Source organism: Chrysochloris asiatica, unplaced genomic scaffold, assembly GCF_000296735.1.
Source record: "Chrysochloris asiatica unplaced genomic scaffold, ChrAsi1.0 scaffold00216, whole genome shotgun sequence".
Classification (NCBI taxonomy): domain Eukaryota; kingdom Metazoa; phylum Chordata; class Mammalia; order Afrosoricida; family Chrysochloridae; genus Chrysochloris; species Chrysochloris asiatica.
Window position 1 is genome coordinate 159,385 of NW_006408734.1, and position 14,383 is coordinate 173,767.

The window sequence follows — 14,383 nt, forward strand, 5'->3', positions numbered from 1 at the left end:
TTGGAAGAAGTACAGTCAGAGTGCTCCTATGAAACAAGGATGGTGAGACTTGTTAAGTGCCATCAAGTCAATTTCGACTCATAGAGATCCTATACAGAGTTCCAGTATTTCAAATCTTTATAGGAGCAGATCACTTTATCTTCCACTGAGTAGCTGGTAGGTTTGAATTGCCGACCTTACTGTTAACAGCCCAACAACTAGTCCACATTGCCACCAGGTCTCTAGGCATTAAGTAAAGGCCTCTAAAGTCTGTTTTTATATAAACAATCAATATTTAATTAATGTAAAAGAACATATTAGAATAATAACTATTTTTAATCTAGAATTTTATATCACAATACAAAAAAATACTAGTTTGAATGCAGTCCTTATGTAAATCTATGCTTTTGAAATACGACACATATTTCAATTCTCTCAAAAGTTCTTAAGTAACTTAAATAAAATGTTTACATGTCTAAGAAGTCCCGGCTCTGAACATTTTCTACAGGAAATGCACTCCAATTTTGTAATAGTCATCAGGTTCACAAATTGAGAAACACAGAACCTGCACAGACATACCTAAAGGATGATCTGCATAGTCTGGTCTTTGAATATAACTTGGCACTGGCCTTGTTGGCATCTAAAACATCAAAGAGGTTAATCAAAAAAGACTCAAACATGGAAGTAACTCTCATTATTGAATTTTGATAAAAAGAAAATAAAGCTGGAAGAAAACAATAAGGATAAAAAGTTCATTCAAAATAAAAAAGACAAATTTTAAATTCCTTCACAAATATCATAACAGACATCTACTTCATTATGATTAAGTTTTGATAATGCCAGTTCCTTTCTCAGAATATGTAGGGGAGTGGCCAAGACGAGTAAGGATTTAAGACTGTATACATTTACCATTACATCAGACAGAAAACATCTATCCTACCTACCCCATTCTTTAGGAGTAAAAACTGTTTTAATCCTTTCATCTAAATTTCTACCAAATTTGTTCGATTGCTAATTCTCTCTAGTGGCTTGCAAATATAATACTGGTTCATTACTGGAACTGCATCATTTTAAGGAAATCTGAAGTTTTAAAAATTGGTTTAAAAGAACATTAAATTCTTATTACCTTATTTACTCACCAGTGGATAATGTGGCCTGAGTTTACCAGTATATCGATAACCTGCCCATGGGTCAGTGTTAATATCACCTTCTACAGTCCAAGCAGAAACTTCTCGCTTTGCCTTTTCATCTTCTGAAAGACAGAAATAAATGTATATTTTCTCTCTTCAGTGCTCAAGCTGACCATTATACTGAACATTAGCATATTTTACTATCACCTTAAAAAAAAAAAAAAAATCAAGCTGGAAAGCCCAGGCACAAAAAAACAAATCAAGAACACTTTCTACCTTAACCTAAATCTATAGCCACTGCTATACTCAGAACCCTTATGATTCACTGGTCTTGGAAGAAAAACCCAAGCTAAACAAATTTTAAGCTTTTCATTCAATATCAAATAGGAATAATTCATAAAACGTCTCTTTCTCAAGTAAATTCTACATTAATTTTGTCTCAATGTCAATATATAAAAATCCCATTTTAAAATATTAAATCTGAGCACTAGTTAAGCCTTGCCAACTATGGGCAGATAATTTTGTCCAACTCACAGTGACTTTGTATAGGGTTTTCAAGGAATAGTTGGTGGGTTGGAACCACCAACCTTGTAGTTAGCAGTCCAGTGCTTATACAAAACCACATCAGGATCCCAACACACCTCTAAAGCAAACTTAAAGTAAAAAATAAAAACATTTCACCTTTGGTTGATAAATGTCTTTTATATGACAATTTTTCAAAATGCTTTGTTAAATGTTAGAAGAATCATCATCAGAAGCTAATAGACAGCAGGAAAAAGGCAGGGGCAAGGGAAGAAATGATTAATGAAAATTCAGCAGAAAATTTTTAAAAATCTCTCACACATGCAGTCAGTCTCTCTCTTTCTCTCATATACACATTACCATGCTACTTATTAATATATAATGTTGTGCACCTAAGAATTCTATTTACACAGAACAGATCCTCTGTGGTGTCTGATGTCAGCACGCTGACTGCACATCTTATCCACCAAGTAAAATGAAAATACAAACATAGGACTTTAAAGAACAGGCATTTGAGTTCCTCCTAGACTCAACCTGTACACCAGGTCTCAATGCACACACAGAGTTTTTCCTGATTAATGTCATATTATTGCAAGTTTTCAAAGTCAGGCTTCAAACTAATTTTGGATGTATAAAAAAATAAATTAAAAACAACTATTCCTTTAAACAATCTATTTAAAATAAGAAGTGAGACAGAGTATATGAGAATATATAATGTTAAGCTGGTGTCCTGGTGTGGTGCTGTATGACTGCTAATGGTTACGGTCAGTGATTCAAATCCACCAGATTCTCCTCAGAAACCCTATACATGGTTGCTATGAGTTGGAGCCAATTCAACAGTGTTGAACAACAACGTTAAGCTAGAAAAATCTAAAAGACAAATCCAGTCTAATTTCCTCATTTTACAGATGAAGAAACTGAGGAGACTTGGTTCATGTGGGTAGTGGTGTAGAAATGCCAATTCCCAGTCCAGTAAGTACTCTCTTCACACAAGTATGTAGTCAACTTTAGATGAAAGCCTTTGGAGCAATTGTCAAAAATGCGCAAGTATAACCAATTCATTCACATTGCTTCTGAAGAGAATACATCCACAATGTTACATACACAGTAAAGGAAAGACAAGAAGGCTCTGCTATCCTTTGTCCCTTTAGAGTTCAAAAATGTCACTGTGGATGTTAACAATCATAGGAAAACCGTTTTCCATCCCACTACAAAAATGGACTCCATTTACCAACGAGGGTCAAGCATTATAGAAAACAGTTCAAACTATAAACCAGTGGATGTCTGCTTCAGTGTTGACTGCACCAAGTGATTTTTGTCTGAAGCATGAACCTCATGAGTAGTTTTCATCTGAAACCTAGGAGGGAATAACAATCAAGATACAGGCTTTTTGCCTTAACACACTCCTGGGAGAGGGGTATTGACAGGGAAAGGATATAAAAAGTTCTTGCTAATCTGAATGTCTACCCTACCACAATCTATTTTCAGGAAAAAACTTCAAGCATACCTCGAACAAATAATACAACCCAAAAGCTACCATACAAGTCAGACTGACATTTGACATATTTTCTAAATTTACTTACAGAAATTTACACACTAAAGTTAGTTTACATTTGATCTGAACCCTAAGTGCTGGGAACATAACTGACATCTAATACGTCTGAATTGAACTGGGGGTTGAAAATAAACGGTGCATACTTAGTCTTTTTTAAAAGACTGAAAGCACAGGGCAGTGTAAACAAAAACCTGTGTGAGATACGTCTTTCAAACATCACAATGTACTAGGGTTAGCTAAGCTGCAGGTAGCGTCAGGCAGTACGTATACATGCAAAGTCTGACTCAAAATGCATTAATATCCAGGTTTTGAATTTAGTCTTCAATCATTTTGTGAAGGTTGGCTCATTCAGTCACAGAAACAAAATAAACTGCACGGTTATAAGCGTTCCCTGGGCACAGGTATTTCTGATCAAAATTCGGACTTGATTTTTCTAGAGAAAATTATTAAATAGTTCCTGAATACTTGCTATGTACCATACACCTGCTACCATCTTTATAAGGATTGATGTATTTAATCCTCACAACAAACCTATGATTTCTGCAGTTTGGAGGAGAGGCATAGAGGACAGGCAATCCCGGCTTACAGACAACTCCTACTTTGTTGTTGTTACGTGCTGTAGAGTCATCCCTGACCCAAAGTGACCCTGTATAGTGGCTGGTGAGTTTGAACCACCGATCTTTCCATTCAAACCGACCTTCGGGTCTAATGCTTATCCTACAGCGTCACTCTAGGACTCCATTTTATGTAAGTTTGCCCTCACTTTGAAACAGCTGAATCAGCTCCACTAGGAACAAATTCTTCATCACAATCACCTTCATTTAAAGCACTTGCCAGCCCTTCCTTACACGAAAAACCAACTCATACATACAGCAATGCTATAGGAGAGAGCAGCACTGCTCAACAGGGTTCCCAAGGCTGCACAGGCATGCCTTGGTATTACCGTGGGTTTGCTTCCAGCCTGCAGCAATAAAGAGATTATCTCAATAAAGTCAGTCACAATTTTTTGGTTTTCCAGTGCATATATTGGATCACAAAGTTGGTTTGAATCACAAGAGTGGCAGTTCAAACCGGCCAGCTGCTCCTCAGAAACCTTATACAAAGTCACTATGAACCGAAACAACAGTGCATAAAAAGTTATCTTTACTATTAAGTGTGCAATATCATTATGAAAGTTTGAAATATTATGAGAAACACCAAAATATGACACAGACACAAAGTGAGAACATGCTGTTGGAAAAAAATAGCACCCTAAACAGACTTTCACAATGCAGGGTTGCCACATACCTCCAAGTTGTAAAACAACACAGTATCTATAAAGTGCTATCAAAGTACAGTAAAACGAAGAACAACAAAATGAGCCATGCCTGAAAATCTTTATGGAAGCAGGGTTTAGTTGCTGGCGGGTTCTAACTGCCAGTCTTCTGGTTAACAAGCAACTGCTTAACCAATGTACCACAAGGGTTTCTTTCTTAAACTATAGCCACCACCGTTGAATTCTTATTCATAACATTTCTATGAGACATCGGAGAACTGCCTCATCTTTCTCCTGTGGAGCAGCTAGCCAAGCTTTTGTCAGCAGTTCAACGCGTAACTCTTGTACTACCCTTTGCTGCTGAGTCGATTCTGACTCACAGTCAAGCTACAGGACAGAGCAGAACTGTTGTACAGGGCTTCCAAGACTGTGAATCTTTCCTGGAGCCAACAGCCTCATCTTTTTATTGTGGAGCAGCTTGTGGATTTGAAAGGCCGATCTTGAAGTTAAGTAGCCCAAAGCTTAATTCACTAAGCCAACCAACCTCCTTTTTTGAACTAAAACAAGGCTAAGTAACAACTATATGCATCTGTTCCAACTTACCTACAAATTCTAAAAGACACAGTTAAGAATGAATTTTGCTCGTAACTTGGGAGACTAGTCACAAAGCTTAGTGGAGCCAGTTCTGAAACAAGCATTGCACAGCACTGTTTCTATAGAGACATCAAGCACACAAACTATCTACCATACATTAGTTTGGAAGAGTAAGGGAATAAAATAAAAATTTAATGTAAAGTTCTTTTTTTTTAATGGAGTTTTTATATGATACTTTAGGAAAACAGGAAAGAAAGAAACACACTGATTGTGCTCATGATGGATAAAAAAAAAAGTGTGGCGTACTAGAGTCTTGAGATGTGAAATGCTACAACTTTTACAGATCAAATTAAGAGAGATGTTATTTTAAGTATACTCTGCCAGGAGACAGGTGTAAAAATACACACCCCCATATCAGCACTCACAAAAGCCAAACCAAACCCACTGCCATCAAACTGATTCTGACTCACAGCAACTCTGTAAGACCGACCAGAATTGCTCCTTAGGGTTTCCAAAACTAATCTTTACAGGAGCAGACAGCTGAGGGGCTGGCAGGTTTGAACTGCTCACTTTTCAGTTATCAACCCAATGCCTAAAAATACCTTCTGTTCTTATTCAGTTATTTAACTCACATTTAAAAATTTCCTCAAAGCCTGTGGACACATGCACACACACACACACAAAAATTAAGCCTCAGGAATCAAAAACGTAAGTCCTAATGATTTCACTGGTAAATTCTATCACACATAAAAGGAAAAAAAAATTTCAATTGTACAGAAACAGAATAAAAGAAAGTATTTCCCATCTTATTTCACAAGACTAGAAAAAGAAAAAAACAAATACATTGCCAGTGAGTGTGTTTCAACTCATGCTGACTCAGGGTTGCTCTAATGTCAGAACCAGACAAAAATACATAAACTAAATTATAGACAAATAAACCATATAGGCACACAGATGCAAACATTACAGTTAAAAACATTATGCTTATGAACATAAACTGCTTGCTACATGGTATCTTGCTATTATTTCTTACAATAAAATGCTGCTCCTGTTTAAGATGCTATGGTCTTTGATAAAGAAATGAACCCTAGCAGCACAGTGTTCAACCCACCTGCTAGCAAAAGCTTGGTGTTGCTCCACAGCTGAAATGTGTGAAAGTCTGTTTCCATAACACATGACAAATATAATACTTAATATACCAGTGAATAAAATTATTTAAATGGCATTGTTTTATCTCTATACTTTGAGCTGAGATAACAAATCCTGTCATTTATGTTTTGATAAACTCCTTCATTTATTCTGCTACTATTCTAGCGAATCATATTTCCTTCCATAATATGCTAGCATTTTCATTTAATGTAAACTTTATAAAACCACAAAACATGGATCTTCTAAAGTTTTATTTCTTTTTTCCTCAAATGGTAATTTAGATGAACTCAATGAGATTTTTTTTTTATAAAGAACTGCGTAATAATTGGCCAACTTCATTAGATCAGCTAACTCCTTAAACACACACATACAAACACGAGGAAATGAATATAAAAGCCAAGATCAGCAAGTTAAAAGTGAAACCTTATACCTTGGTTTAAGGTATAAGGTACTGTATGCCAAGTCTTAACCCATCAGGGTGATAAAGCTTTAAGAATGGAAAAACTGATAGGAAGAGAGGGCATATGCACAAGAACACCCACACTTGCAAATGGTACCCACTTGATCTGGCCCCGATGACTGGATGATCAGAGCTCAACCAGGAGAAGAAAGAAGAGGAAAAAAAGAGTGATCTGATACAATTTGATGAACTTGACCTACACCTATGGATGCAGTAACTCAAAAGAGGGAACAAATCCTTACAGCAAGAAACATTCCCACTCCCCTCCCCCTCCACACACAGAATAGACAGAGATGGGCAACTTGGACACTGGATACCCAAATTTGGAAGGGGGGGGGGGACTACAAAGGCAAGAAGTGACTGGCTTACAAGCTTTCAAGAGGGAACCTAGAGCCAGGGGGCATGGAGGAAGGCAGAATCTCCAGTGAGTACTATCCAATCTGTCTAGGTGGAGCTGATGAAATGAAACGCAGATGGGTCACTTGTGATACAATAGTGAATAATTGTTATCAGGACTGATTGTGAGGGTTGGATGTTTTATAGCAAGGAAGGGAGTGATTAACTCTCCAGTCTAGGGGCGGAGGTCTCTAGGACCATCAACAGAGAAGAGCCGAGAGTGGGACCCTACCCAGAGAAGCAGCGATACCTGAGATAGAGGCAGAGACGAGGACATGGAGTGATGAAGCGGCTGGGGACTTTGGATCCAGAGAGGGAGAGGGACTGTGTGCTGAAGACTGGGAGGGGGTAGTGTAGGGGGCGGGTTTGTAGGGTATATCCTTTGGTCGGTTGATGATGCATGGAGGGGATTGGAACCATGGCAATGAAACGATATATGATAGAACGAATGTAAAACTAAAGTTCTATCATGTAAACTATCATATAATTCACAATAAAACATTAAAAAAAAATGGGGAAAAGTATGGCAGGCAAATTTATGAAAAAAAAAACCTTGTTGATTTTAAAGTAATTGTAATGGGCTCTCTTAAGCCAGTCACATGCATTTATAGGACATGCATTTATAGGATGAGTGATTAGAGCAGGAAAAATCATTTGAATCAGGTATAATTCAGTGTGGTTGATACAAACAGCAAAGCAGTCAATAGTCTGACTTACTGGTATCCCACAAATAACTTCAAAAGGAAAGTCAAACATTAAAATGTTTATTGTTGTTAAGTGCCTTTGAGTCAGTACCAACTCATATCTACCTTATACATAATATAATGAAACAGTAGCTGGTCCCACGCTAACCTCACAATTGTTGCTATGTTTGAGCTCTTTGCTACTGTCACTGTGCCAACCCATCTCACTGGAGGTCTTCCTCTTTTTCGCTGATATTCCACTTTACCAAGCATGATGTCCTTCTCCAGGGACTGGTCCCTCATAATATGTCCAAAAGTATGAGGGATGAAGTCTGGATATCTTGGCTTCTAGGACCATTCTGTGTATACTTCTTCCAAGACAGATTTGTTTGTTCTTTTAGCAGTTCATGGTACACATCAATTCTTCTAAAGTCTTTTTTTTAATTCACTGTCCAACTTTCACATGCATATGAGGTTATTGAAAATATCATGACTTGGGGTCAGGGGCACCTTAGCCCTCAAACTGACATATTTGCTCTTCAACACTTTAGAAAGGTCTTGTGCAGCAAATCTACCTAATGCATCATGTCCTTTGATTTCCTGCCTGCTGCTTCCAGAAGTGTTCATGATTGATCAGAGCAAAATGAAGTCATTGACAACTTCAATCTTTTCTCCATGTATCATGATGTTGTTTATTGGTCTAGTGGCGAGGATTTTTGTTTCCTTTACATTGAGGTGAAACCCATGCAGAAGGCTGTAATCTTTGATCTTCATCAGTAAATATATTAAGTCGTCTTCATTTTCAGCAAGCAACATTGTATCATTTGCATAAAGCAAGCTGTCAATGAGTCTTCCTCCAGTTCTGATGCCACATTTTTCTTAATACAATTCAGCTTCTCGAATTACTTGTTCAGCATACACAGTGAATAAGTATGATGAAAGAATACAACCCTGGCGCACACAGTTCCTAATTTTAAACCATTCAATGATCCCTTGTTCTATTCAAACAACTGCCTTTTGGTCTCTGGATAGGTTCCTCAAGATCAACTAAGTGTCCCAGAATACTCATTCTCTGCAGTGTTGTCCATAGCTGGTCACGATCCACACAACTGAAAGCTTTTGTATAGTCAATAAAGCAATAGTAAACATCTTTCTGATATTCTAGGCTTTCAGCCAAAATTCATCTGATGTCAGCAGTGATATCCCTCCTTCCACATCCTCTTCTGAATCCAGCTTGAACCTCTGGCAGTTCTCTTGTCAATGTACTGTTGCAGCCATTTTTTGAATTATCTTTAGCAAAATTTTACTTACATGTCATGTTAACAATAGTGTCTAATGATTTCCACATTCCATTGGGTTATTGCTCTTTGGAATGGGCACAAATATGGATCTCTTCCAATCAGTTAGCCAGGTAGCTGTCTTCCAAATTTCTTGGCATAGATGAGTGAGTGACTCCAGTGCTGCATCAGTTTGTTGAAATATTTCAATTTGTATTCCATCAATTCCCAGAGCCTTGTTCTTAGCCAATGCCTTCAGTGCACCTTGGACTCCTTCCTTCAGTATCATTGGCTTTTTCTTTTTTTTTTTTCCCATAGTTCTAAAGTTCATTTTGAGTGAGTATTCTCAGAATTGTTTTGGACCTGGATTCTTAAGCAGCAAGTAACTAAGAAGTATTCATGAAGTAATATTTTCAGTGGAGTTAAAGGCACACTGCCTTTCTCAGTCCATGGGCCTAGTCTTCAGCTGATCGATCTCTCAATGCCATCAGCTCTGCTACTGTTTCTGCTGTCACCGATTTTCTGGGTAAGATCTCATGATCCACTCATGCTCTTCCTTCTTGACGGTCATGGGGCCCTTTGTTCCTGAAATGAAATATTAAATACTCACCCACCCACCCCCCCGCGGCCCCTTTTAGTTACACATCTTCTACAATTAGCATTGTGGCAATCGTGATTAATCTTGGTAACAATTATTCACAATTGAATCATAAAATCCTAGCACCATTATCACCAATCCTCTTTCACCAGATACATCTGGAAAAAAGGAAAACTATTTAGTGGAGATTCTATCTTGCCACTCTGTTCTGAAAAGATAAGTCCAGTCATGAAAGCTTGTAAATCAGCCACTCTGTGCCACTATTTTTTGATAGTCAATGTCAAAGTTGCCCATCTCTATCAACCCAGTACACTTAAGAAATAAACTTGATCCTTGATATGAAGAATCCTACTTCAGTTGGAATTTTGAGCAGCTGCATCCATAAGCAAAGGTCCAGTTCATCAAACTATAGCAATTTATACTATCTCACAGTACCAAACTTCCTTATGTTCATCCTGTTGAGTATGGTCAGCAAGCCATCCAAGCAAGGTCAAATGGATACTATCTGCAAGTTTGGGAGTTCCTGCACACCTCCCCCCATATTTCCAAACAGCTGGCCACTTCACTCTCACTTCTAGTTCCCAGTGGCCAGGTCAGTGTCCATGGACTTGAGAGTGTATCATTGGCTCTTGATCATATGCTACATCTTGAAATGGTACAATGTCTCTGTGTATTCCTTCCATCTGCTTTCGATGCTTTCTGTATCATTCAATATTTTGCCCAGAGAATCCTCCAATATTTGAGGTTGAGGTTGAATGTTTTCTTCAGTTTTCTCAGCTTGAGAAATGCTGAATGTGTTCTTTCCTTTTGGTTTTCTAACTCCAGATGTTTGCACATTTCATTATAATATTTGACGATATTCTTGAGCTGCCCTTTGGATTTTTCTATTCAGTTCTTTTACCTCCAAAATTTCTTTCATTTGCTTTAGCATCTCTATGCTGGATTACAAGTTTCAGAGTCTCTTCTGACATCCATTTTGGTCTTTTCCTTTTTTCTTGTCTGTTTAATGATCTTTTGCTTTCTTCTTACATGATGTTCTTGATGTCATCCCACAACTCTTACGGTCATTGATCATTAGTGTCTAATGCAACACATATGTTCTTGAGATGATCTCTAAATTCAGGTGGGGTATGCACAAAGTCATATTTTAGCTCTTGTGGCTCTTAACTTTTCTTTAGCTTCAGTCTGAACTTGTATGAGAGCAACTGATGGTCTGTTTCACAGTCTGCCCCTGTCCTTTTTTTTGGCTGATGATATGGAGCTTTGCCCTAGCCTTTCCACAGATGGAATCAATTTGATTTCTATGTATTCCATCTGATGAGGTTCACATGTTTTATGCTGTTTAAAAAAGGTATTGCAATGAAGAAACCATTAGTCTTGCAAAACTCTTATCATGGGATCTCCAGCATCGCTTTTATCACTAACCACTGTTTTTCCATCCTTTACAGTCAAATTGCCAGTAATTATCAATACATATTGATTGCACGTTTGATTAATTTCAGACTCAAGAAGTTGGAAGAACTCTTCAATTTCATCATCACTGGCTTTAATGGTTGGGACATAATTTGGAATAATAATTATATTAACTGGTCTTCCTTGTAGGCATAATGATATTATTCTATCACAGATAATGCTGTACTTCAAGATAGATCTTAATATGTTCTTTTAGATGATGAATGCACTCCCATTCCTCTTCAATTTGTCATTCCCAGCACAGTAAACCAAGTGATTGTCAGATTCACAATGTGTAATAATAGTCCATTTCAGCTCACTAATGCCTTGGATATCAATGTTTATGCAATCCATTTCATTTTGACAACTTCCAATTTTCCTAGATTCATACTTCATACATTCCATGTTCCAATTATTAATGGATGTTTACAGCTGGTGCTCCTCATTTTGAATTGTGCCCCATCAATAAATGAAGGATTTACTTCATTTACTTTATCATGATAAACTCTACTTTGAGGAGGCAGCTCTTCCCCCGTCATATTTTGAGTGACTTCCAATCTGAGGGGCTCATCTTCCAGCACTATATCTGACAATATTCTGGTGCTGACAGTGTTCCACTGCTATTCATAAGGTTTTCAGTGACTAAATATTTAGAAGTAGACTGTCTCTCCTTCCTAGTCTGTTTTAGTCAGGAAGCTGAAACCTGTCCACTCTGGGTGACGGGTAGCATAGTTTTCCAGCAACATGGAAGCCACCACAGTGGTATGATAAACTGATAGATGAGTGGTGGAAACTGCATATATTAACATTGAATCATTTAAAATTTTAGTGAATATTAAATATTTAAAAGTATTATAATTTCAAGTAGAAAAAGCAATCGACATTCAAATTAAACAAAAACAAAAGGGATCAAATCCTCTTGGCCCACCCTGATGCGCAGATGTCCCAGGTTTATGGAGCACCACACCTACTGAGATTATCTGTAAGGATTGGAGTAACGTTGACCTATACATCACTAGATGAGAAAAGTCTTGCTTTATTGTTAGGCTATTTGCATGATTTTCTGAAATATCTGGCAAAGAATTCTGCAGGCCTGTTCACTGCCAGCGATTACAAAGTGGCTTCCCTGAGTACCATCACAAAGCCCTGTGAGCTCTACTGACTGCTCACTTTTCTTTTTGTTCTTAGTCTTTTTCCTGTATAATTGATATTCTCTAAAATCGTTAATGTTATCACAGAGTTTACATTTAATTGTAAGACTAGTTTCTGTTTGTTTCAAACAGAAAATAAGAGTGTAAGCTCTCTTTTGCATTTCAAAGTTGCTACCAGTGTACGTAGTAACTAGACAAAGAAGAAACATTCAGTAGAATGCATTATTTGCCTAGTTGACAACATTGCTTGAATGCTGGTGGTTCTATCCCTTTGACAGTACACACTTTTCTAATGTGTTAATGCTATGCGACAAAATCCCTGATTCCTAGTGCCAATATACACACCTGAAAACCCACGCAGCATTTGTGCTCTGTGCGCTCTTTCTCTCTTTCTCTTTTTATGGTGAAGTAAAACAGCCCATCCTCTGCAAGTCATCTATATTATTTCTTAGGCATTCTATCTTTGCTCAAGTTGTTGAAGGATGATGGTTTGTTTCGTGGTTTTTGTATCTGAGTCTAATACATATTCTAACATGATAAAGGCAATGCATTGTGTAGCCACGGTTTTCTGAAAAGTTGATATTTTAGGAACTGTATTTAAGATCTTAAATAAAATTTGTTTTTAAATTTCAAAGCAAAAACAAGAGGGATCTGGCGTCAAGAAGCCAGATGACTCATGTTTCCCTTGCCTACAATATGCAAACAGTTCTAGCAAAGAAAAGAGAGAGCCAAGCAATTAGGACATTAACATGTATTGCTCTAGTATTATCCAACTATCTTATCTCTTATTGTTATATTCAACATGTTGCATAAAATTAACAAGGCTATTAATCAGTCACATTTTCATTTCTATGATTACACATCATAAAAATTATTAAATGTCACAACCCACCTTTAGGATATTCAAATAGACTTACAGAACTAGAAGAATTCTGTTCTTACGTACAAAAGCCAATCTTAATCAAACTATGAGTTATCTTACTTACTTGCTTTCTTATGTAGCAACTTGTGAGTAGCCCAGCTTCCTTTAAAACATTCCTAAAATAACAAACACAAAAATAAGTTTCTTAATTAGAAACATTTTGCAATACTTTCTTAATAAGAAATAGCTATAACAAGCTTGATTTGCAAACACCAAAACCTGCAACTTCATTTACCACAATATCTAGAAATGCTTAAAATACGGCAACTGCTATATTCAAACTACTATATATTCAAAGTTATCAGTTTGAGGACTAACATGAGCCTGACCCAAGCTACAGTATTTTCTGTCACCTCATATGAATGTGAAAATTGGACATGAATAAAGCAGACCATAGGAAAAAATCAATGCATTTGAATTATGGTACTGGAGAATATTAAAAGTACCACTGATTTCAATGTTGTTATTGTTGTTGTTTTTAAATGCCCTCAAGTTGGTTCCTACCCACAGCGACCCTGTATAGGGTTTCCAAGGAGTGGCTGGTGAGCTTTAACTGCCAACCTTGCAGTTCACACCGACTTTGCAGTCCAGTGCATTAATCTGCAGCGCCACACCAGGGTTCCACTGACTGCCAAAAGAACAAAAAAATCCATCTGGAAGAACTATAGTCAGAATGTTCCTTAGAAGCCATGATGGTGAGACTTTTGTCTCATACTTCAGTCATGTTACCAGGAGGGGCCAGTCCCTGGAGAAGGACACTGAGCTTGTTAAAGTGGAGGTTCAGCAAAAAAGAGGAAAACCTGCAACGAGATGGAATGATACAGTGACAGGAGCAATGGACTGAAAACAACTGTGGGGATGGTACAGGACATGACTATGTTTCATTCTGTTGTGCTTAGGGTAGCTGTAAGTTGGAAGTTATTTGACAGCACATAATAACAACAAGTATTCAAACATTCACTTCAAAAAGCACTCTAACTCGACATCTAACTGTACTCATCAAGCCTCCAGCACTATGGGGAAGTAGGACAATCGGGCAGCCTATATGAACCCCATAGCAATGGACAGATCAAGGGGTTAGTCCAGTCTTCAGGGCCAACAACACAAGAGTATCTAAATCGACCAAAGCAAGCTTGGTATGTTGTGTCTTGTTACGTAAAGCTATTGCCAGAATCTTAGTAAATATGATGTCTTAAAAGTCTGTCCTCCTTGTATTAATAACATCATGGCAAGTTACACAATGACATTACTGCTCTTCCT

The 14,383-nt window shown here is 37.4% G+C and overlaps 1 protein-coding gene across 1 annotated transcript in view; it reads right to left on the reverse strand.

Moving 5' to 3' along the window:
• Positions 1–14,383, reverse strand: part of LOC102840903 (methionine aminopeptidase 1-like) — a 149,437-nt gene that overhangs the window by 59,378 nt on the left and 75,676 nt on the right. The window contains exons 2-4 of the mRNA XM_006872959.1: positions 13,188–13,239; positions 1,119–1,231; positions 559–619 (exon numbers count right to left, since the gene is read on the reverse strand). Of these exons, the coding sequence (XP_006873021.1) occupies positions 559–619; positions 1,119–1,231; positions 13,188–13,239 (226 nt within the window). The remainder of the gene's footprint in view (positions 1–558; positions 620–1,118; positions 1,232–13,187; positions 13,240–14,383) is intronic.